Source organism: Myiozetetes cayanensis, unplaced genomic scaffold, assembly GCF_022539395.1.
Source record: "Myiozetetes cayanensis isolate MyiCay16 unplaced genomic scaffold, myiCay2020 scf27, whole genome shotgun sequence".
Lineage (NCBI taxonomy): Eukaryota > Metazoa > Chordata > Aves > Passeriformes > Tyrannidae > Myiozetetes > Myiozetetes cayanensis.
The window spans coordinates 592,224-615,312 of record NW_026087488.1 but is presented as its reverse complement, the minus strand read 5'-3'; the positions used below and the strand labels follow the sequence as shown (position 1 = coordinate 615,312).

At 49.5% G+C, this 23,089-nt stretch overlaps 2 protein-coding genes across 6 annotated transcripts in view; one reads left to right on the top strand and one right to left on the bottom strand.

The window, feature by feature from the left end:
* The window catches only part of SGSM2 (small G protein signaling modulator 2), a 41,112-nt gene extending 29,752 nt beyond the window's left edge, over positions 1-11,360 (top strand). For 4 of the 5 annotated variants that reach the window (XM_050321565.1, XM_050321562.1, XM_050321564.1 and 1 more), the window contains 9 exons: positions 44-172; positions 3,032-3,214; positions 3,576-3,962; positions 4,638-4,762; positions 5,603-5,685; positions 6,126-6,235; positions 6,709-6,805; positions 7,575-7,742; positions 8,983-11,360. In XM_050321565.1, coding sequence (XP_050177522.1) covers positions 44-172; positions 3,032-3,214; positions 3,576-3,962; positions 4,638-4,762; positions 5,603-5,685; positions 6,126-6,235; positions 6,709-6,805; positions 7,575-7,742; positions 8,983-9,071 — 1,371 coding nt within the window. In that variant the 3' untranslated portion in view covers positions 9,072-11,360. The remainder of the gene's footprint in view (positions 1-43; positions 173-3,031; positions 3,215-3,575; positions 3,963-4,637; positions 4,763-5,602; positions 5,686-6,125; positions 6,236-6,708; positions 6,806-7,574; positions 7,743-8,982) is intronic. The other variant, XM_050321563.1, reaches the window with a different exon arrangement.
* A 1,622-nt stretch (positions 11,361-12,982) lies between these two features.
* Positions 12,983-23,089, bottom strand: part of MNT (MAX network transcriptional repressor) — a 35,631-nt gene continuing 25,524 nt past the window's right edge. The window contains exons 5-6 of the mRNA XM_050321566.1: positions 21,396-21,588; positions 12,983-19,844 (exon numbers count right to left, since the gene is read on the bottom strand). Coding sequence (XP_050177523.1) covers positions 19,138-19,844; positions 21,396-21,588 — 900 coding nt within the window. The 3' untranslated portion in view covers positions 12,983-19,137. The remainder of the gene's footprint in view (positions 19,845-21,395; positions 21,589-23,089) is intronic.

The window sequence follows — 23,089 nt, the reverse complement described above, 5'->3', positions numbered from 1 at the left end:
AAATACAGATATATTGAACCCCTCTTTCTCCTGGCTGCTGTAGAACTACAAGGAATTGGAATTACTGAGAAGAGTTTACTATGGTGGGGTACAGCACGAGATTCGGAAGGAAGTGTGGCCGTTCTTGTTGGGTCACTACAAATTCGGGATGGCCAAGAAAGAGATGGACCAGGTAAGCACAGCTTCCCAGGAAGGGGAACCACGTTTGCAGAGAGTAGGTTTTGTTTTCTAAATAACAAGTGTTGGTCTTTATTACTGTTAACTATTCCCAAGGGGAAAAAGGCTACTGAAAATGTACGTAAGCCATGTTAGCAGAGGGATTGCGATACCATGTTGTTATGTCTGAAAGTCACTAGATGGGAGTTCATTCTTGAAGTCGGGGAACCTGCATTTGGCTCTGCCTGTGGCTCAGGGCACCTGTCCTGAGCAAGTTCACAAATCTGTCACTTAGAAAATGGGGAGACATTGACATTTGGATAGGAACTTGACTCATCTCTCTTTTATATGGTGTGTTAGCTGAGTTACTGCATCTTCATATGTGGACTTCTGCTGGAGCTGGAAACAGCCCAGATGGACCCTCTGGAGTTACTGTCCAGAGACCAAAAACACCCAGAAGAAGGTTTGGTTTGTAAGTTCATTATGCTTTTGTTAGACTTAAATATGTGCCCCTGTAAAACACACGGTGTGACTTCAGGTGAGACATTCTTCTTTTTAACATCTCCCGTGCTGCTGCTAACACTGATAATAACTGCCCAGATTATGTCACAGCCTTATTCTGCCATCTGAAACCTGGCATGAAGTGTATCGTTGCCATTAATGAAACCACAGTCTGCCCACCTCTCAGTTATACCATCTCCCTTTGCTAATCTGTTTATAGCAGCAGCACCTTTTTCCTTTGCTGAGTGCTGTCATTTGTTGCACTTACTCCCTGAATGAGAGGAAGTGATGTTCTCCTCTGCAGAGCCACAGGACTGCAGCAGGACCCAGGCCTGTGGGGAAGGTCTGGACCATGTGTTGGTAAGACCTTGCTTTTCCCTGACATCACCCAAATGTTGGCTGAACTGGATAGAACAGTAATGAGGTTTGCCCTGGAATATAATTAACACATTAATCTGCTTTTCAGTTAGTGTTATTACCAGGGAGGTAGCACTCATGCAGTTAGCTTATCCTGTTCTGGATTAAATTGATAAGGAGTAGTTTATATCAAAACATTTGGCATTTGCTAACTCCCAATTACTTTATATGCCAAGGGATAGTTTATATCCCTGTGAGCACCTCCAGAGCAGAAGGGCGGCCTGACCTCGAGCCTTGCCATGGGCAAATCAGCTGTCTTGCAAACAGGGGCCACTTTATAAACAGCTCTCTTATTGCTAAACATTGCTATGGCAATTTGAGTTGTTTTTTTCCCACTTATCTTTATAAACCAGTTCTGAACACAGATGGAGGAATATACCCCTTCACTGTTCAAACTGGGTCACAATCCAGATTCTCCTCCCTGAATCCAGTCATCTTTGTAGATGTTTATATGGATTTCTGGCTAGAGTGTGTACATCAATACTGTTCTGCTGACCAAATTCCTGCCCTTCCATGCCAACAGCATTGGAAGAAGATGCTGTACCCCAGAAACCACAGAGGGCAGTGAGTGAGCCCTGCTGGTTGCCCCAGCTCATGAGAACTGGAAAAAGCGCCCAGATGCTTAGTTTTTAGAGTGAGAGATGTGAAGCTGTATCTCAAGGATGCTCCATTTCCAAAGGGCGTGTGTACAGCTGGAACGTAGCAGATTTGACAAGAAGAGATAAATGGAGCCTGTTTGTATGACAGGAATTACAGTAAATTCATAAAGAGATGATGCAAGATAGAAAAGATCTGATCTGCAGAATTCAGGCTGCTATAGAAGATTTTCCTCCTTGAATTTGTGCCATACTAACACAGGGATGCTCCAGACTTATCTGGAATTCTATGGAGCTACTCAACTCCAGTAGTGAACAACAGTAATAACTGACTCCTCAAAGGAATGGGCTTTGGAGACTTGAAGCTTACATATAATGTAAGAGTCTGTTAAATGAATGACGTGAAAACAGTCATAACACCTGCACGTACAGGGAACTCATCGTGCCCTTAACTGAAGTCATCACAGGTGATTTATCATCTTTGCCTTCTGATGGTATTTTTGCAGTTGTCCATCAGTATCTGGGGTGCTCCCAGAAATTACTGTTCTCCAGCCCTCCTCTAACTGTTGTATTTATGATTTATGACTCGACAGCTACCTCAAATAGCCTGCAGCTCTTAGCATGAACACTCAGGTAGCAGCTCAGCCAGCGGAGTCCAGAGCCTGGAGCCAGCTCACAATTGTGGTTTCTCTTCAGCTCTTGACAAGTGACAGAGTAATAAAATTACTGCGTGTCCCTTAATAGCTCTAGGGGAGTTTGTGTGTCTGTCTTTCAACAGAGGAAGCCACTGCAAGCAAAGATCTGTTTTATTACTGTGGGACCAGCGCAGGTGGGTCTGGCCATGCACAGTGCAGCCACAAGACGGGGCTGTGTGAACTGGGATTCCAGAGTCTCTTCCAGGATCTGACTGTACAGGCTGGTGTCTATAAACCTGTGACCTGGAATTCATTGCAAGGGCTACATTAAAGCTGGAACAGAAAAAGAGCTGGAAGGAGGGATGATGCAGTTAGAGATAGCACTGAGTCCATCAGACTTGTGTGAGGTTTCATGTGAAAGCAGTGACATCTTTTTTTCTGTCCTGTGTCACTGTCACAGTGCTGCTGGCAGTGATACACGTTTATATGACTCTTTCCTGGTGCCTACAGAAGTAGTTTATGCCCTGCAGGTGATAGCCAAGCCCTGAGTGTGCCACCGCACGCCCCAGTCACGGGAAGTGCTGCAGCAGGAGGGCCTCGGGGTCCCTGGGGCTTTTGGTCTGAGACATTGCACTGGCCTTAGACCTCTCCCTCCTGGCTTCCTCCCGGTGTTAATGCCTCCTCTGCAGGGGAGCAGCACCTCAGGGCGTGTGTGTCTGTGTGCAGGTGGACGCAGACATCGCTCTGCGGTACCAGAAGGTGATGGCAGAGTGGAAGGCCTGCGAGGTCATCGTGAAGCAGCGAGAGAAGGAGTCACATTCGGCCACGCTGGCCAAGTTCTCATCGGGCAGCAGCATTGACAGCCACGTCCAGCGGCTCATCCACAGGGACTCCACCATCAGCAATGATGTAAGGACTCCACTCACCATCGGGTGTGGGCAGCTCTGGGCATTCGCAGAGGTACAGCCCCGGGAAGCAGAGAGGGAGGTTAGCACAGCTCCAGCAGCCTGGGGCTGCCTTAATCCTGTGCAGAGATGGGAGCTGTAGTGCCTCCAGGATAGAGTGAAGAGCAGGCTGGAATTTTGGGAAGTCTGTAGCTGTTCTTAAGCAGGAGCTGCCTAAGGGGCTTTCAGGTTCACCTTCTTAGGAAGATCCTGTCTTACAGAGAATTAGCTCCGCAGGTCTCTTCCTTGCAGGTCCCTTAGTCAAACCTAGCACAGAGCAAAAGATGGCTGCTATTAAAGTGTGGTTTTGGTTTTGCCTGTCCCAGGTGTTTATATCTGTAGATGAAACAGACTCGGTGGAGCGGGACCCCAAAGGCCAGGACGAGCCCCCGTTCACGGCGGTGCCGCCCGACGCGCCGGCCCCCGCGGCCGTGGAGTTCGACTCCCCCGACTCGGGGCTCCCATCCTCCAGGAACTACTCGGTGGCCTCGGGCATCCTGTCCAGCATTGACGACGGGCAGAGCGGCTCCTTTGAGGATGGGGCTGAAGAAGAAGGCAGCACTGAGGTGGGGAGGATGGACCCAGGCACACCTCGTGTGCACAGAGCCAAGGCAGTGGTGCTGCAGTCTCAAGACTCTGTCTCAGAAGAGCAGCTGTGTTCCCAGGTGGATTATTTAATGGATGTGGCTTCTGTCTGCGCTGCATCCTACACAGTAAGTCACAACTGAAGTAGCAACATCTCTCTGCACAGAATTGCTTTTTTAGCAAAGACTTGTACTTTTTCAGAAAGGATTTAATGAGAGACAATGCCCAACTAGAACTACAGCTGGTGGGATGATAACTGAGGATTTCTGCATGCAAATCTTTTCATCTGGATTTTGAGCTGGATTGGAAATAAGACAGCAAGAAAAATTTCTCTTTTTTTTAAGTGGGAGGGCAAGACAAACAAGTGGTACGTTTCTAGCAATTAAAATTTTCCAGGGGCTGGGGATGTGGACAACACACCACTTGTAAGATTCCAGTGTCATTTAATTCAAGCTAAACCCCACATTTAATCAAACTGAACCACAACCTAAATCTATATTCAAGATGCCACCACCTCTATTACTGTTGCAGTCAACAGATTAGCAGCTCAGTCTTTGCCTCTGTCTGCTGAAGTTGTTTAGCTGGAAATAACCATCTGGAAGTAGGACAGGCTTGGCACATTTTCCAGTGAAAACAAATGTGTTTTACTTGGCATTTTTGACAGTAATCGAGTATTTCGATGTCCTCATCTGCCCAGAGTGTAATTGTACTGGTTTTGGTTTGGTGATTCTCAGAGCAAATCTGCACCAAGTCCTGGGAATGCTCTAAACTCAGCAGATCTGACTAAAACTTCTCTTTTCTAGATAGAGCTGTTGGACACTGTTGCCTTAAATTTGCACAGAATTGATAAAGATGTCCAGAGATGTGACCGGAATTACTGGTATTTTACTGCCGAGAACCTGGAGAAGCTCCGGAATGTCATGTGCAGGTAATGAGCTTGTAAACCCCACCGTTTTCACATTTACATCACAATCCATAAACTAATCTATAAACTATAATAATACGTAAATAACAGTCTTAAAAAAATTCTCACTGATGAACTTCAAAGAACTTTTAAGAGGAACAGGCAAGATGGCAGCTTAGAGCATGGGTCCAAGTCTGGAATGCAGGCTTGAGCAGATTCTCTCAGAGGCAGACCCTATTTTTTCAGAACTGTTTTCTGAATGTCCTACGAGGTTTGGGTTTCTCCTGATCAGGATAATACATCCATGCTCTGAGGGTGTGCTGTGAAGGTGACAGTGACTGTGCCCAGACACACAGAGTGCTAAGGGATGTGTGTAAGTAGACAGAAAACCCAGCTCTACAAATCCAACCAAAGTCAAAGCACTGTCTGACCACTGACAGCAGCTGGAAACAATAGAAAGTTATTTTTCCTTCTGGGAATACAAATTACCATGAAGGTGGTTCAGCTACACACCCTTAAAGCAGGAAGTGTCATAGCTTTAGCAGTCAGAAAAGAGAGCAAAATTCCACTTAGTGGAAAAAAGAAAAAAAAAACAAATATGAAAGCCCAGGTATGTTTAACAAATCTGGGCTTTTTCCATAGACTGTTGAGCTTTTGTCAGCTGTTTTTTCCCAAACCACTGAGATGCAAGCCATGTATGTGAAGGTTGACCTCTCTATTGAGGCAGCCGACAGTAAAGGGCTGTGAAATACTCTGGGATGGGAGGTGTCAGAAAGTTCTGAGACTCACATGTTCTGCAGCTCCTTAGGATTTGATCTCACATACGGAATCATCCTTCAACACAAGGATTTCTTGTTTCCACAGCTATGTCTGGGAACACCTAGAAGTTGGTTATGTCCAAGGCATGTGTGACCTCCTGGCTCCTTTGATGGTTATACTTGACAATGGTAGGAAGGCTTTTCCTTTGGGACATGCTGCTATCCCTAGTGAGGTCTTTCCTTAGAAATGCTGATTCAGAAGGAGTTCCTGCCTTAACCAGGACTGTTTTCTCTGTGTTGTGTTTTCTCCACCTGTTGCTGTTGTTGAGATGGCTAACATTAGTATCTCGGGGCTGCCCTGTTCACTTATTGACTTCCAGATTAAATATTACTAAATTTAGTAAAATGACCGTGTTCTGGTAGTTGCTGAAGCTGAAAAGTCAACTGCAGGCTGGGTTCTTTGAAACGTAATGAGTAAAAATGGTCCAGAGTCAGGTACCAACCCCTGTTTCATCTAAATCCTGGGATTAGGGAAGAGCAAAGGGGAAGGTCCTGTTTTTCCCAGGCCCCACAGTTTGTTATTTTGGTTCAAGTCCCTCCAGCACTGAGTGTCTGTGTTGTCCCTGCAGATCAGCTGGCCTACAGCTGCTTCAGCCACCTGATGAAGAGGATGAGCCAGAACTTTCCCAATGGAGGTGCTATGGACACACACTTTGCCAACATGCGGTCCCTAATCCAGGTGAGTGGTTTGATTGTTTCTGAAAGAGGATGAGGCTGTGGCAGAGGCTCAGGACTCCCCTGATGCCACAGGAGCTCCAGTGACTGGGGTTCCATCTGGGACTTCAGAGCTGGGGAGAAGGAGAGTTGTGGTAAATGGATTTGCAGTTATAGCCAGAGAGCAGAAGTGGGAAGGGGGAGATGAAAGTTTGGCATTTGTTGAAAATCTGTAGGATCTTCGTGTTGCTGCTTGAACCTTTAAAGTCATGTTGAGGATTGACTGTGTGGCCTCATCTGTGCACAGCAGTGACCCCTCACCTCAGCTCTGTCCAGGCACCCAGGTCACTCAGGAAAAGGCTGTGCCTGTGCCAAGCAGCTGTTCTGACCACAGGAGCAGGTCATGAGGAGCAGGGTAGGAGTTTTAACCAGACTCCAGCACCTCTGACCTTGGCTACTTTCAGAGCAGATCCTGACAGCTGATGTTTTCCATTCTAGATTCTGGACTCAGAGCTTTTTGAATTGATGCACCAAAATGGAGATTACACTCACTTCTACTTCTGCTATCGCTGGTTCCTGCTTGACTTCAAAAGAGGTAATAATGTTCTGTGCTTGCAATTTAGAGTTGTGTAGAACTGTAACAGCTCTGGGTTTTGGTGTGTGTCTGTCAGGATGGTGAGTGACAGCTGGGATCACCAGGGAGTTTGCAGCCAGGAATGCTAATGCAGCTCTGAGATGAAACAGCACTGGAATGGAGTCCAGGCTTAGAAAGGGGTGCTGAAAATTCCTGATGGTGTGATTAAAGCCATGTTTCTGCCCAGTGCAAATGCCTGTTTGCTCAAGGTGATCCCACTGCTCTGTAAGCTTTGATACCTCCTGTCTCATCCTTGTGATGAAAAGGAGCAGCTCGGCAGTAGCTCAAGAGCTGTGGTACTTTGAGTGAGGTGCTTTGTATCCTGTGAGAGCACCCTTGGGTCTCAGGATCCCTGCACAAGCACAGCCCAGCAGTGTCAGTGCTGGCAGCCCCACTGCAAAGCCCAGATATGCTTGGATACACAGTGGCATCTGCAGCCTGTGTGTAACCCTAGAGAGCTCCTGGGCCGCCCTCACAGCCTGTGCTTCAGGCACCTTTCTGGGCTTGGCTCTGCACCACCACACCTCCAGGCTCTGGAAGCTGTACTTATAACCCAGTTCTGTGCCTTACGTGCACAAGTGACAGGAGTTGGCTGGAGGAGAGGGGGAGAGGAACAGGAGGAGTTGTCAGGCTCTGTTCTGTCTGCCTAAGGCCTGTAGACATAAGTGAGAGAGGGGGCCATGGTCAGTGTGAATAATCAGATGCTCTTGTAATGTTTATTCCCATTCAGAATTGTTGTACGAGGATGTATTTACAGTGTGGGAAGTTATTTGGGCAGCAAAGCACATCTCTTCAGAACATTTTGTCCTTTTCATTGCCTTAGCACTTGTGGAAGTTTATCGAGAGATTATCCGTGATAACAACATGGACTTCACTGATATCATCAAGTTTTTTAATGGTAAGAGCCATTTTGATAAAAAATAACAAGCCTTTGCTCCCTGTCCCTTTCTCAGACTGTCGTGGTGCAGTTCTTGCTGTTGTGACAAGCCCCTGCTCATTTTAAGCTCTGAGTCTCTCACTCCTTTGTGTAAATGACAAGCCCAGGTGTTCCTGAGCTTCCCGAAGCTCCCTCTTGGCACACACAAACACCAGTGTTTTCAGACCTACCTGGGCCATGGGTGGTGGTCGCTTCTTCACTGGCAGTGGGGATTTTTACCACAGAACAAACTTAACAATTTCTGTTCAGAAGTTTTGCTGTGATGGCTCTTCGCCCTCAGCTTCACAGGAGGTGCTGAAACGTTGCTTCATTTTTTGGTAAAGTCTCTCAAAGGTTTTAGGCTTGCCAGAGTGGTTTGTGTTCACAGGGCTTGACCCTGCTGAAGCTGGATCATATGAACAACTGTTCATGCAGAACATCCCAAGCCACTTCCATGAGTGATTCCCTGCTAGAGCAGCCACCATTCACTGCCAGAGCAGGAAATTTCTGCCAGAGCCAGGTCTCCTCTCCTCCTGGGAGAATGGGTCCTAAACCAGGGCTTCCTGTTAGGGTGTTTTAAAAGGTTTGGAAACAATTGTGTAATCACAGTAATTTACTATATTATCAGTGCTTCAGCCATCTGTTGCAGAAGTCCCAAATTTGGTTTTGTTTTTGCCTCAACCACTCTTATCCCAAAGCTTTCCTTGAAATCCCCCCCAAATCAACCCCCTCAGTACCTCCTTAAGCTGAATGAAATGTTGATTGTGGAGCTGAGGATTCGGGGCTGCCAAGAACTGCTTTCTGACCTTGCCTCGAGCTGCAGGGGCCATGTCTGCACGTGGGACTATGTCCACTGCTCCAGGGACACACAGCCCTGCTCACCTGCGTTTCTGATGTGAGTTGCAGACACCCCAGCCCAGTCCTGCCCTGCTCACGGTGAGTGCAGCCGTGCATTGCTCAGCTCCCGCTCCTCGGCTCTGGGCCGCACACGGGCACTGGGATTTCTGCAGTGACACAACTGACACTGGAGGCGTCACATCGATGCCAGGACCTGAACAAGGGATTTATCCACTTCTTGTCTTTAATTCTCCCAACCCCCTGCAATGCTTTGTGGTTGTTTCTCATGACGCTGAAGAATCAATGCTAATGCTACGTTACTATCAGTGCCGGGGCAGGAAGGTTGTGCTGCTGACAGCTAAGAGTGTTTGTGTGTCTCTTGTAGAAATGGCTGAGCACCACGATGCTGCAGAGATTCTGAGGATAGCGAGAGACCTTGTCTACAAAGTGCAGACACTGATTGAAAACAAATGACCGTGGCCGGACTGTCCTGGGGCCTCGCTGTGAGCCATCAGATGGAGCATTCCTGGCACTGTAATTCCAAATGGAGTTTTAATTGCATCTTCCATGTAATGTAATAAATAGTGAGGAGATTTGTAACAGACTTTTAAAAGCAGAACTTTCCCTTCACCAGATGAGGTTGGTGTTTGATAGTCCTTGTTACACTCACTTTGTATTTCTAGACAAAATCTTTTTGCATTCTCTATTTCCCTCTCTAGAAGACATCTGTCTACATCTCTGTGATGTTAAGAGGTGGGATGGGACATTCCTGAACATTTCTGTTTTGACTTACTGCACCTTTAAAGCCTGGATGCACGTCTTGTGCTCTGCCAGGAGCTTCCATGGAGGCAAGGCCGGATCCAGTGTCGCAGGTGCTCCCTTGGGTCCTCGGAGGAGCACGGTCCTGGACTCACTGCCTTTGCCTTGAACGTGGAAGAGAATGTGTCTGAGCTCGTGTTGCTAAAGCATTTAAGTTTGTATTAAAGTTGATAAGATTCCTAGCTGGGAGAATGGCCTTAAACTAAATAACACAGTTCATGGGAGCAGTGATGAGCTAAAACACCAGTTTAGCCTTGACTGACTGGCTCACACTGCTCAGTCTTTGGGGCCCACACAGACCTGCCTTTATTTTGCTTTGCAAACTGACCTTGCCACCATTCCCAGCTGGCAGGACTGACTCCTGTTGTTCAGGTGAGCAGGTTCAGCCCACAGACAGGTCCCTGCTCGCGTTGGCAGCTCCTGCTCTGTGCTGTGCAGAGCCACGGATTCAGCTCCCACAGTACAGAGTGTCCTCCAGATCACTTACTGCACACTCCTCCTCCTCCTCCTCTTCCTCCCTGCTCTGTGGAGCTTTCTGGGAGGAATCTCTGTGGGATCCTGCGAACACAAACCAGGCGCTGGTGCCCCTGAGCAGGATGAGCCCTTGCCAGGTGAAGCAGCTGGAGTTGCTGCAGGGGCTCTGATCCTGGGCAGCCCCGAGCTGGGGTGTGGGGCTGTCCAGCTGTCCGTGTACCCCTGGATGGTTTGTGCCCGTCCCTCCTGCCGGGCCAGGCGCTGTCCTGGCCGCAGCCGCTGCCCCTCCTGCCCGGGGAGCAGGTCCTGCCCGGGGCTGGGGGGCCTCCTCTTCATCACACTGTGTACAATTCACCTGTGCTCTGCCTGCTGTCCCCAGGCGCATGTTGTTGCCAAGTGTATCTCGGTCAGCCGGGAGGAGGGAGCAGGTTCTTGCTGCAGATTCCATGGATTATGTGACCCTGCTCTTGGAACTTGGGACTTAGCTTAAGCACCTCAAGTATTCAGAAGTGTTCCCCCCTTTGCCATCAGAACCTTTAAAAAAACCCCCAAAACACAACTTTGAATCTGAATTTTTGTGTTCCTGCTTTTTTTTTTTTTTTTTTTTTTTTTTTTTAATCCTTCAGAGCAGCCAGTTACACAGCTGCGTTTCCATGGAATAACTCTGTGTGCTCTTCATGGCATGGTTTGGGCTGGTCCCAGTCAAACTGCCTGCCATGGGCGAGGACACCTTCTCCAGACCAGGTTGCTCAGTTTACATGACTTATATCTGCTCACAGGAGCTTTTAAAAAATCAGATTTCAGCAAGGAGAGGGGGTAGGGATTAAAATTACTGTTTGATGATTCAAATATTGATGGGGAGGATTTGCTGTAGTAACCCTGCTCTGGTTACCCAAGCTGGGGTCACCCTTGTGCTCTGCTGAACCTGAATATGGAAAAGGTCAAGAATGGTCAGCAAAGGGAAAAAATGGACCCAAGTACTGAGCTCAGTAGCCAAGGCCTCCCTTAAACTGGTCTTGCACCATCTGAGGGGAAGGTGAAAAACCCCCCAGGGCAGCAGCACTGGGAGTTACCCCTGAGGGTCTGTGGTGTGCTCTGAGCCCCCCCGAGTTCCAGCTGTGCCAGCCACGGCCCCAACAATGCTTCAGGTGTGTCTGAAGGGTTCAGTTTGCTCACCTGAAAACTGAAATAATTTTTTTTAAGAGAAAACCTCCAACTCCCAGAGCCTGAGGAGTGATGGATGTACAGATAAAACTGCACTATTTTCCTTTGGTACGTTGGGAATGTTCTGTACAGCTGTTTCACACAAACCCAGTTGCGAACTTCACTGTATTTGTTACAACATTCTGTTTGATTGGATTTTATCAATGTCGTGTATTATTTATTTTTGTTGGGAGCAGACTATTCTCTTTATTGCTCAATTATTTATGTTTAAATGTAACATATGAATAAATACTTATCATCAAGGCATCGTTGTGGAGCTCTTTGGGAGCACTGCTCACCCCCAAGGTGATTTCAGGGACAGAACAGGGAGTCCTAAGAACAAGGCTGGGAAGAGAGGGAGATGTAATTAACATTTCTCTGGCAAGCTGCATGGGCTGTAGTGCTAAAGGCAGCAAGTAGGTCACCACCAAGTGGACTCCTGGGGTCCCTTAGATGACTTCAAGGGCAGCTTTAAGTGACACACAGCACTCACCAGCTCCAGCCACGCCCGAGCCAGCCCAGCCCAGGGGCAGAACCAGGCCTATTGCAAGTGTTAAAAAGTTCCATCCTGCAATTTTAGGCCTGATCGTGCTGCAGCTGCATTGAATCCAGCTGGGCTTCCAGGAGAGAGCATCCTCCATCACTCCCGGTCTCCCTTCAAACCTCCTGTGTGTCTGCAGCAGGGACAGTCCCTTCCTCAGTCTCACCTGGCTCCTTTGCTGCTACTGGCAGTTTCTGCAGCAATTTTTCTTTAGGCTGGATAGCTCTGCCTGGAGGTGGGTCCCTGGGGAATAATGGAGTGTTTCCCCATTCCTGTGTAAAAAAAGCCCAACAAATGCAGGGTGGGTGCAGCCATCCCTCAGCCACTGCTCGTTACAGCCGCTAATCAGGTATTTATCCCTATAAACGAGGATCAGCCCTTTATGAAGTGCATCCAAAGACATGTTGGCCTAAATCTTCCAGTGCCCTTTTGTCCTCTGCCTTCACCTGTCTGCGTGGTGTGACTGGGGTGGGCAGGGGACACGAGCACCACAGCGGGGGTTACCGCTGGCTCTTGTCTACAGAACGTTCTTCCTCCTTCTTGTCCCCCACCATTCCCTTTGCAAAGTTCCAGTAGCTTTCAAAGCTGTTATTTAGACCTGTGGTGGTCCCACCCCCTCCCCTGCCCCTCTGCCCCACAGCTGGGTGCAGCTGAGCCCACCTGGGGGGGACCAACCCATCCCCACCTCCCCATCCCCCCTGACCTGCTGCCCCCCAGTGCCACTGGGAGGGTTAGACTTGCCCTGTTCTGGCTGACCAGGCACCACATCCATGTACTGGAGACAAGGGACTGGGAAAACCGGGGACTCCAACTTCAGCATCTGCAGGAGAGAGCAGTTACAGTGAGGCAGCTCTGGCTGGGTTATTCGGCCCATCCCTGGCCCTGCAGATCCCCCACCCACTGTGGAGAACGGACACCCCAACCAGGGTCTGGCTGCCCACGGGGAACAGGACAGTCCCACTATGGTGGTGGGTGCCCAGCACGGTCCCCCAGGAGGGAGGGAGCCTCACCTGACAGCCCCGGGCAGGACGCGGCTCTGAGGGCCGTTAATGGCTCTGGAGGGACCCCATGGCAGGGCTGGGCCTGAGTCCTCCTGGCTCAGCAGGAGAAGGGCAGGAGTCTGAGCACAATTTCCCAAGTTTTTACAGATTCCAGAGGCTGCAAAGTCTTTGCTTCCCCGCAAACGTGATCCAGACACAACCCCTGGCGCTCCAGCCCCTGGATCAGTGACACCCACCTGGAGTGGTCGCGATGGCTCCAGAGGGAGGGAACGCTTTGCTCTCGGAACTGGGAAATCACAAAGTGTGCATCTGCATGCAAAGCACAGGGAGGCAAATGCAGAATCCTGTTTTGGATTTCAGTGCATGTTTATTTTAGTTTTATATTTATTTCAGGCAAGTGCTTATTACATGGATATCATTCATGTTGGATACCTAAATTCTGGAGCATGAAGAGCCAGTATTGTACAGCTGAATAGTAAAAATACAATATGTACAAAATTAGTTGCTTTTTCACATAGCAGATGTATTCCAAACACATAAAAATCTTTACAGTCTAGTTTGTCAATATTCAGTATTTCAGTAAATTGGTAACACAGTGACACGTCCTCACTGTAAACACAGACTGCACCTGCCCAGGTGAGCGCAACACTGGAGCTCCTGTGAGGGGCAGGGGAGGGACGGGGCTCTGGGCCAGCGATGGCAGCAACTGGGCTCACAATCGGCAGCTCCAGTGACACATTCCTAACGCAGGAGCGCAGCAGGATAAAATAAATAAATAAATGCCTTAGCCAGGAGGGAGGGAGGTCACATGCAGTGACAGAGCGGGGGTCCCCGCTCCCACCACGGCTCCTCACCCAGCGATGCCCAGGCTGGGGGCCTGACCAGCCACCAATAAATCGTTGCATGGTGCAGTCAGTCCCTGATTTCTTGCTCTGTCAAGCCCCCCCCACACTTTTGGCTCAGGTTGTTAAGGCGTATCCATAAGGCATTGGCAGCAGGATCCCGCTGGCAGCACACCGGGATCCCGCTGGCAGCACACGGCCCTGGGGCCGGTGGCCAGTGGGGCTCTGGCCGGAGAATTCCCGATGGCCGGCACGGAGCAGCTCCACTGCCAGCAGGGCCGTGCCTGCCACAGGAACACAGACACGGGGACGTTCCTGCCAGCCAGCCAGGGAAAATCCCAGCACAGAAATGGGCTGGGACACTTCCCTGACAGCGAGACCTGGCAGAGGTCCCACCCCCAGCCAGCCCTGGTGGATCTGCATCCCACATCTGTGCTCCTTCATACTCAAATTCCTATTCACAGCACAAGGAAAGGGGTGAAACAACAGGCCTCATCCAGAGCTACAGCAGGACCAGCCACGCAGTCCTGATGAGGAGCACAGAGCCATCCCAGGGCCAGCTGTCACCAAATCCCAGCGCAGAACAGCCCTGTCCCCGTGCCACCGGCACAGGATGGAGGCGAGCGGGGCCTTCCTTTGCCGTTCAGCAGCCCTGCGTGAGGAGTGAGCCAGGCTGGGAACAGCCAAACACAACCTTTGCCAAGACTGTGCCCACCCAGCGCTGGGCTCGGGCTGGTATTTTAATAGTTCAAATTTGAATTATGAAGTTCTGTATAACTGGGACAGAAAGAAGCCATGACTGACTCTATCCACAGCATATTTTCCTTAACTCTAAACACCTGCTCCTAACAACTGATGTTTGACTCAGGAAGGAAATAACCTAAAGACAGTGATACAAACCATTTTAATCTGGCCAAAATGCTAAAAAGGAATGGAAACCAGGCCATAAGTATGAACTTTTTCCTCTCCTCATCCCAATGGCTTTTAGAATCAAAATAATGACCGTTCAAAAAAAAAAGATGCCAAGTCTTGGAGGAGCCTCACCTGCAAGTACTCAGAGCTCACCTTCCCACCAGTTCCAAGAGCTGTATAGCAGGCAGGTCCCAGCTCAGGACAACCACGTATCTAATTAAGCTAATTAAGCAAGTGCCTAGATGCTGACAGGCTGAGACAAAGTCCTGCTCAGGTGAGCAGAGGTCAACTGGTTCATCTGGCCAAGGCCGCTCTCCCCGCTGGGGACACTCGACACGTCACAGAAAGCAAAGGGGCCAAACAAGCACCGGGCAAAGGACGCCTCCCCCTGCCCTCGGCACACAGGGGACCCCAGCGCCCCTTGTACCCACACAGCCCCCACAGTTCTCACGCTTTTTTTTCTTTAAATGCAAAAAACTCCCTCAGGATGCAAACCAGCCCAAGGAGACACAGCCCACATACAAAAAACCAGACACGATAAGCCTTGCATTGCATGTCTACAGGAATCTACCAGGCGTGCGCACGGACAACCACACCGACACCGACACAGCAGCGACACCTCACCTGACCTAAACCACCCAAAGGCATTTTTTTGTTTCTTTTGTTCTTTTGTTACAGAAGGCCACTTTGAAGTAAAACAAAGAAAAATAGACAAGGAGCCCAACAGGTGCAGCAGCCCAGGCTGGCCCCGTTTGTGAGATAAGAAATTAAGAAATGCTCCTCCCTGGACTGTCAGAGAGCAGAAGCCTCCACGAAGGGCTGTTCCCTCTGTCCAGCTCTGCTCAAGAAACCAAAACCTGACCCTGCCACTGGCCAGGAGCCCAGTGGTGACACTGGAGCCCTTCTGGCCTTCAACACCCAGCACTCAGCCCCAGCACGGACAGACACACGGACACTCACCCACACGTGTGCAGAAAAAGGCCCGACAGCAGCAGTTTGGCTCCAGCCCTGATTGCCTGATATGAGAACTGGGTCACCAGCTGCCCCTCCCACCCCGTCCCCCAGAGACACACAACCTGCTGCTTCTTGGATCCCACTCAAGTGACTGCAGAGAACATGGAAAATTGGGTCATTTCCCTTCCTAAGTTAAAATACACAGTTCTGGCTAATTTTTAATGGTGACGTCAGGAGTACATTCCTGTATCTAAAGTGTCAGCATTAAGAGCTCTTTTCAAGAGCATTTTCAAGTAGCAGTTTGGGTTCATTCCCCTCTGCCTGCAGATCCTTGGGAGGTGAGATGGAAAGTGGCTTTGGCAGCCGTGGGGCTCCCGCAGCGCCGCTCCCCAGCTGGGGCAGCACGAGATTTCCCTCTGTCACCTCAGTCACCTGAGGGGTTCTGCTTGCACAGGTCTGCTCAACCTCCAACACACCCGACTGTGCCAGCTGAGCTCCAAGCACAGATCAAGTTTCTGATCGCATTTTGGCTGCCCTCAGTGGGACACAAACCGTGGGGAGTGCGTGGGCTGCAAGGGCATCTGCCCTGGTCTCCACTGACCAACAGGCTCCAAGCCAGGCATGACAGAACAGAAAATCCTCTCAAACTACTATATAGAAAACCCACTTTCTATTGTTTCTGTAGTATGGTTACAAAAACCTAATATTATTCAACAACAGAAAATTTCTTCTAAACTTTGTATTTATTGATTTTTTTTGGGGGGGGACAAATTAGATCTTCTGAATCCCCAAGTGTACATATATATTTATATATAGCTTTCTCCATAGGGAAAACATATATCAAAGGAGGAGAGACATTCTTTAAGTGCCCCTTGTCATACAGTACTGAACAGGACTTCTAAGAGCATCAGTATAAATCTGAAGTTTCTGAGCAGGAATAACAGAGGTGTGGAAAGAAGGATGGGTTGTGGTTGCTCTTCTTCACAGAGAACAGAAAGAAATTTGCTGACTTTAAAAAAAAAAAAAAGAAAACCCCCAAAGAAATGTTTCTGGTAGCCCTGAAAATGGCAGATGAGAATGGGAGGACCCAAGACATCCAAAGCAGCTCATGGGCTGACCAAGGGGGACAGGCTGTTCCTGAAGGGGATCGGACACACAGCATGGCACAACTCCAAGGGGAGAGAAAAACTGGCCAAGATGCAGGACTGGGCTGGGCAGGGCAGGGCAGGGCAGGGCAGGGCCACTCTTCCCTCTAAACCATAAGGGAGTAGAAGATGAGGTCACCCCTTGTCCCTACAACACAGGCCATTCCATAACCCACCACAAAACTCATCTCCCTGGGGCTCTCAGCCCAACTCCTGCACTCAGCCCTGTTCCCAATCCCACTCCTTCTCCTTCAGTAAGGAGATTTTGTTATTTTGTGATGTTAGAACAGTAAAAAAGGGCAGAAAGGCATGTCCTCCCACTCCCAACACTGCTGCAGAAGGCAAAGACACATGGTCCCTCCTGAGAAGGGAGATGACCCTGCTGCAAACACCCGGTCTTGAGTTTCTGACGAGGAGCAACTGACCTGATACCCAACGCTCATCTTCCAAATATTGGCACACAACAGCCTCTCTGGGAAAGCACCTGCATGGACAAGGGATGACCAAACCCTGGCAACTCCAGGAACCTCCCAGTGTTAATGGTGCACTTGGGATGACAACAAATCATCTGCTCAAATGTGGTTTCAGGATAAGAAATCCTTTAAGATTTGTCCATTCTGCAGGAGCTTCCTGGACTCAAGGATGCAAGAAAAAAAATAAAAAAGAGGTAACTGTGGAGCAAGTGGAGCTTCACAGAGTTCATGCAATTCCCAGCCATATCTGCTCAGAAGGCACAATGACCCCTGACCTCTGCAGTCATTTCTCTTGCCTCCAGACCAGTTTCAACCAGGGACGGTATGGAACGGGCAAGTGTTCTCAGTTTAACCCCTGACACTTTTCACACCAGTCCTCAACAAGGCAAAAGTGCTGCTGGAGTCAACATGTCTTTGGGCAGACTATGGACTCTGTTTTCCCAGAGAGGACCTCACCCACACACTGTGCAGCCAGGCAGCGCAGTGAGGTGTGAGCTCTCAGCCCTCCTTACCTACCCCTCTCCCAAAGCTCCTGGGCAGATGCTGGGACCACCGTCCCATCCTGTCCCAAGGAAAACAGTCACAGGCTACAGCAGGAATTTTGCCTGCAGTAAGGACTGTGGAACACTTTTTTTAAAAAGAGGAAGACAGAATGGAGATCATTCACAGCAGTAACTACACACACGGTGCAAGGACCAGAACGTCCAACCAGCAACAAAACACATGCCTAAGCAGCCTCCCGGGCAGGCTGGCAGGTACCAGCAGAGCATTCCTCCTCTCCTGGCTCTGCAGGACTTGCCACTGACCTCAGAGAGGTCCTGCCCCTCTCACCAGGAAGGGGAAACAGGAGGGTCCCAAAGGACGAGGGTTCTTTGGTGCACGTCTCACTGCCAGGCACGAGCTCTCACACTGATCTCCTGCAGCAAACCCTTATCCTGCAAAACGAGAGACTGTTTACCTCCCAGAAAGGAACAAAGCTGCCAAAGCTGCCTGCACTCTGGAAAGGAACCACATCCACATTTATCCCTTTCTGAACCCACTGACCCCCACAGCAAAGCATGGTCAGGTCAGAGCAAACTAACAAACAACATTAACCCACACAGCAAATCTACTACATTTCTCTTGGTCTTGTCCCAGGTTCCACCCATCAGGCCACAGAAACACTCAGCAAGCTGCCAGCACAAAAGTATCTGCCCCGAGAAACCTGGGGGGTTTGGGCTGACAGGAGGGACCCTGACCAGGGCCGTGCCGTGCACAGAGATCTGCAAAATCAATTACTGCATCAGCAAACCAAGCCAGACAAAAAGCAAAACCCCCCAAAACATCCAAACAAAGCATTGTCAACCATTAAAATAATAAAAAACAGGGTTTTTTTGACATAGCTATTAAAGTCAAGTCATTTATAAAACGGCAACAAATGAAGTCCGGTTGCGTATTCTTTTTCCTTTTATTAGACAGGACAGAGAATTTCCTTAAAATGCCATAACAAGTCACAGTGATTTTAGATGGTTTTTGAAATGTAATATATTGATGGGAAATACCTTTAAAATGGTTTGACTTGTGGTTTGTTATTGGGGTTTTTTTGTCACTAGAGATGTATTTGTACCCTGGTCCACCAAACCATCTATCTTAGAGTTTCTTGTTTAGAGAGGACACTATCTTCTTCCTCCAAAAATGAATTTTGTCTCATGATCCTGCAAAATAATCAACCTTACAAAAGGCCTTCAAATGTTATATTTATATATATATGTATGTACATATATATACACACACATACACACATATATATAAATATAGACTTCTATGATTTCTTCCCCATTCTACGCAACGTCTCGATAAAGAGATCAGCAATTTTTATTCTACAAAGAAGCAACACATAAGAGGGCAAAATTAAAGTCTTAAGAACATCATATCCATAGTTCACTCATTACACATAAAAGGAAAAAAAATCACCATGAACAACTGTCTCTGAAGTTTCTCAGATCAGCAGATCCGAGCGTGGAGCAGCCCCGTCCTGGCGCGGGCGGCAGGCTGGGCACGGGGCAGCTGAGCGAGCCCCGCCCGGCTCCCGCTCGGCATTCCTGCGCCTCCTCCTGCCGAGTCGGACGTGGTTGGAATGTACGGAGTTTCCTTAGGAAAGGTTCCCAACAAAGACCTTGCCGTCGGGCCGTCCCCTCTAGGCCAGCTTCAGCGTGCTCACCGGGAACGACGGCATGGTCACCATAGTCACCGGGTTTAGGACCGTCTGCCCGACCAGCTGTGGGTGATGCACCACCTGGGTTCCCACGGCCTGCTTGGCCATCACCGCCGGCTGGCCCAGGCTCGTGGTGCCGTTCACTTGCTGGTGTGAGATGGTGTGAGCGATGTGGCTCACGACGGGCTGGCTGACGGCCACGGGCTGGGGGTAGATGGGCAGCTGCGGGCCCAGGTGGGCCATGTGGTTGATGGTGGCTGGGTGCACAGTGATGTGGCCGATGGGCTGAGCAGCAGTGGTGAGTTGCACGGGGCTGGACGTGGAAGGTGCAATGTGAGCAATGTGCTTGGTCTGTGGACCCTGAATCACGTGGTTGACAGTCTGGATGACCGAGGCGTGGGTGGTGGCGGTGTGGGCGATAACAGTCGATTGCACGGTCGAGGCCGCCACGATGTGAGTCTGTGCGGGGACGATCGCCTGTGGCGGGACCAGTGCTTGTGTCTGGAGGGGGGGCTGGGCGTGGGGCTTCTGCTGGATGGAGAGATGAGGGGGCAGGACCGCGGGGAGGGGGGGAGCAGCATTCGGGGGGACAGCTTTCAGCAGCTCTGGGTGCTGGCGCTGGGTAAGTTTTGGTAATGAGTTCACTGGCCTGTCATCTTCCATGTCTTCATCGATGTTGTCTTCACCCTCTGGAAAACACGAGAGGAATAAACTCCCATAAAAAAGCAAGCAGAGCATGAACTGGACCAACAAGCCTCCCTAAAAAAGGCAGCACTGGCAGAAGAGACAATAGCAGGAGGTGTCGCTGGGCTACAGGCTGGCGGTACAATGGCATGGCTTGGTATGGCTTGGCATGGCACGGCACGGCCCTCTTCTCACTGCCTGTGGGCCAAGGACCTGGAGCCAAGCAGGCATGACAGCCCAAGGCTCCAGCTAGAGCAGGGTGCTCCCAAGAGGCCAAGAGGTCTCACTGGGCAGGTAAGGGGACCACTGCAAGCAGAGGCTAACAGAAAGCACCTGGCTGACCTCTGTCTGGGTTGAAGTGGCTCCTTCTAGGAAGCGGAACAGGGTTTCCTTTCTTGGTGTTCCACTGATTGGCACCACCCTTTCTGCTCCCAGAGCAAGAAGGAAACAGCAATGGAGAAGCATGGTAGCAAGTCCCTCATGTAGTTCTGGGAAATGGACTTTTGTCCAGTGCAGGAACTAAGGAAGCAAAGCAGAAACATGCTGGTCCTGCAGGGCCAGCACAAATACCCTGCACTGCCTGCTCTAGAGCCAGCCATGAAGCAGAGAATAAAAATCCCAGAAGATACAGAAGCAACAGGAACCAGGGAAGATACTTCCCCTTCACAAGCTCTGGTTTGCAGCAACTTGATGCGGTCACTTTCGGCAGAGGCCACTGTGGAGGGAACGGCCAACACTCCTAATGACAAAGCCCTGCTACTCCTGACTTCCATCAGCCTACACTGGAGCCTGTCTGTACGTTCAGAGGTGATAATCCTGAAAACAAGCCTGAACAAACCAGAAACCTCAGATTTTCCCTTCCTGGAACCTGTGGTATCATCTGCCTGGAGTGCGAAGAGCAAACGCTGGTTTGAAGGAGCTGCTGCGATCTGTTATGTGCTGCTACAGCCTCCGTGTCTCTGGAAAGCTCTACACCCACAGACTGCCTGCTCTTCCTGCTGCAGATCCCTGGTGTGGAGGAAAGCATGCACTCTCCTATCTCACAGGAACTTCTCACCGGGAACCGCACATCAGATATCCATTAGTGTCATTTCATCTTCACTAGGAATCCTTCTCATGCAACATGAAGGCTCCTTAAGTTGTTTAAGTGCTCTGGTGATCCTCCCTGTACCAAATCCTTCTTCTCTCTGTGCTGAACACCCTCCCATATCCACACAAATACATCAGAATGTCCAGTTCTAACGAGCAGGGTTGAAGAGCTGTGCAAGAAGAAATCTAAGTTTGGAAAACAGGGATTTATCTCCACGTGAGGAAGTGGCACGTTGGAAGTGCAAACCTGCACTTTTTATCTACCTGACATTGATGCACAAATTTCAGTTTACTTCACACGAGTAGCAATGTGTTTTTAACCAATATCAATCATTACTAACACTCAAAAGCCTTCACTTTATTCTCAAAGAAACCCTGACGCTGCCAAATGAAGATCCCCACTACCCCTAAGTAGCTGTGTCAGTGACTTCCGTGGTGATTACAAGGAGAGGAAAAACTATGGGTACCTGATGCTGTCGAGGTAGATGCCTGGTCATCCTCTGGCTGAACTGTCTGTCGAATAATTCTGTCAATCTCCAAGATGTCCATCCACTGGCTCAACTCGTTCTTCAGTTCTGCCAGTCGCTGCTGGGTAGCGATTTTCTCTCTCGCCAGCCGCTCCATCTCATGTTCATATTCTTTTTCCTTCCTCTTTAAAGTCTAGAAACAGCAGGAAGAAAAAGAAATATAATGTGAACAAAGACAAGAATAGTCCACACTAACCTGGTCACTCCCATGTCCACAGCTAATTTTCTTATATTGCCAGTTACGCTGGTGTAAAATGTGTTCAGCTACACTTACACCTGCCAAATTCAGGCAGAAAGAGAAGGACAAGAGCTGGCACCTGAAGGGTTGCTCTGGTCAAATGCTTTCTGCCTGCTGAGGGAAAACTGATGAGCCTCAAAACCTGAAACACTTAGAAGGAAAGGAAAAGCACAAGTACTGATGAGCTTCTGAGCAACACACACCATACCAAGAGCCCCTGACCTAGGAGAGATGGTGAAGAGCCAACAACCCCCTGCATCACAGAGGAATCCTGAGGTCAGGCATGAAGGAACTGTGTATGTTCCCCTTTTCCTGCTTAATGCCCCCTTGGCACTGGGAGCTGCTCATCAGTCAGTACAGTATAGGGAGATGCCCCGTGCTGCTGCTGGGAAATATAAATCACACAGACTGGAAGGGGACCAGCTACGGAGAATGCAGCAGAAAGCAACAGCTCGTCTTCACCAAAGTATGTGTTGATGAGTTTAAGCCAGCGGTGCAACACTGCACAGTCACAGAGAACACGGCCCCCAGCCCGGGGCAGCTCTTACTATTGCATCAAACAGGCACAGTAAGTGAAATCTGTAAAACCACATATAGACTGTCCGTTTTCTGGAGTTGTTTCACCCCTCGGAATTTAAATCCCACACACTCCTGAAAATACCAGCCACACAGAGCCTGCACAGATGCTCCTGTTCCCTCACTGCTGGCAAGCACTGAGCTCAAAAGCAAACCCCACAGCTGGCAGAGGACCAGGCTCACGGTCTTCTGAACACGTGCTCTTTATTTGTCTCTAAGGTTCTCCAGGACAAGTGCAATCACAACCTGACCTTATGCCTTTCAATGGTTCTGCTGATGCTGTAGATCAGAAGGTTGCTGGGAAGGACTTTAAAGCCTGTTCAGCCAGGCCTTTAATGCAGCCTAAGCTGACACACAGACTAGGGCAGCTCCTACCGCTACCTTTGTCCTGGTAATAGCAATAAAGGAAGTATTTTTAAAACAGCGAAACAAAGTGTGTTAGCAGGGCACAACCACTGCAGGTGTGTCAGTGGAGACAGTTCCTCTGCCTCCCGGCCCGGCTGCCTTCAGTTCAGCTAAAAGCCCCTCAAAACAGAGGGTTATCAGGCAAAGGGGGCAGTTCTCTCCCTCCTGCTGCTTTCCAAACCAAAGCAAGCAGCAGATGCCAACTCACACACTTCTGTCCTGGGCAAGCCCAGCAGACCTGCAGCCCACCACAGGAAGGGGGTCATAGGGATGGCAGGGGAGGGGGGACAGGGTCCTGGCTCTCTCTGCACCAGCCCTGACATTCCCACATGGCTGAGGCCCTAATCCACAGACTAGTTTTAAAGTCTCTTTCCCTACCAAGTGCAGCCAAAGCATTTTTGCCTGACCCAGAAAA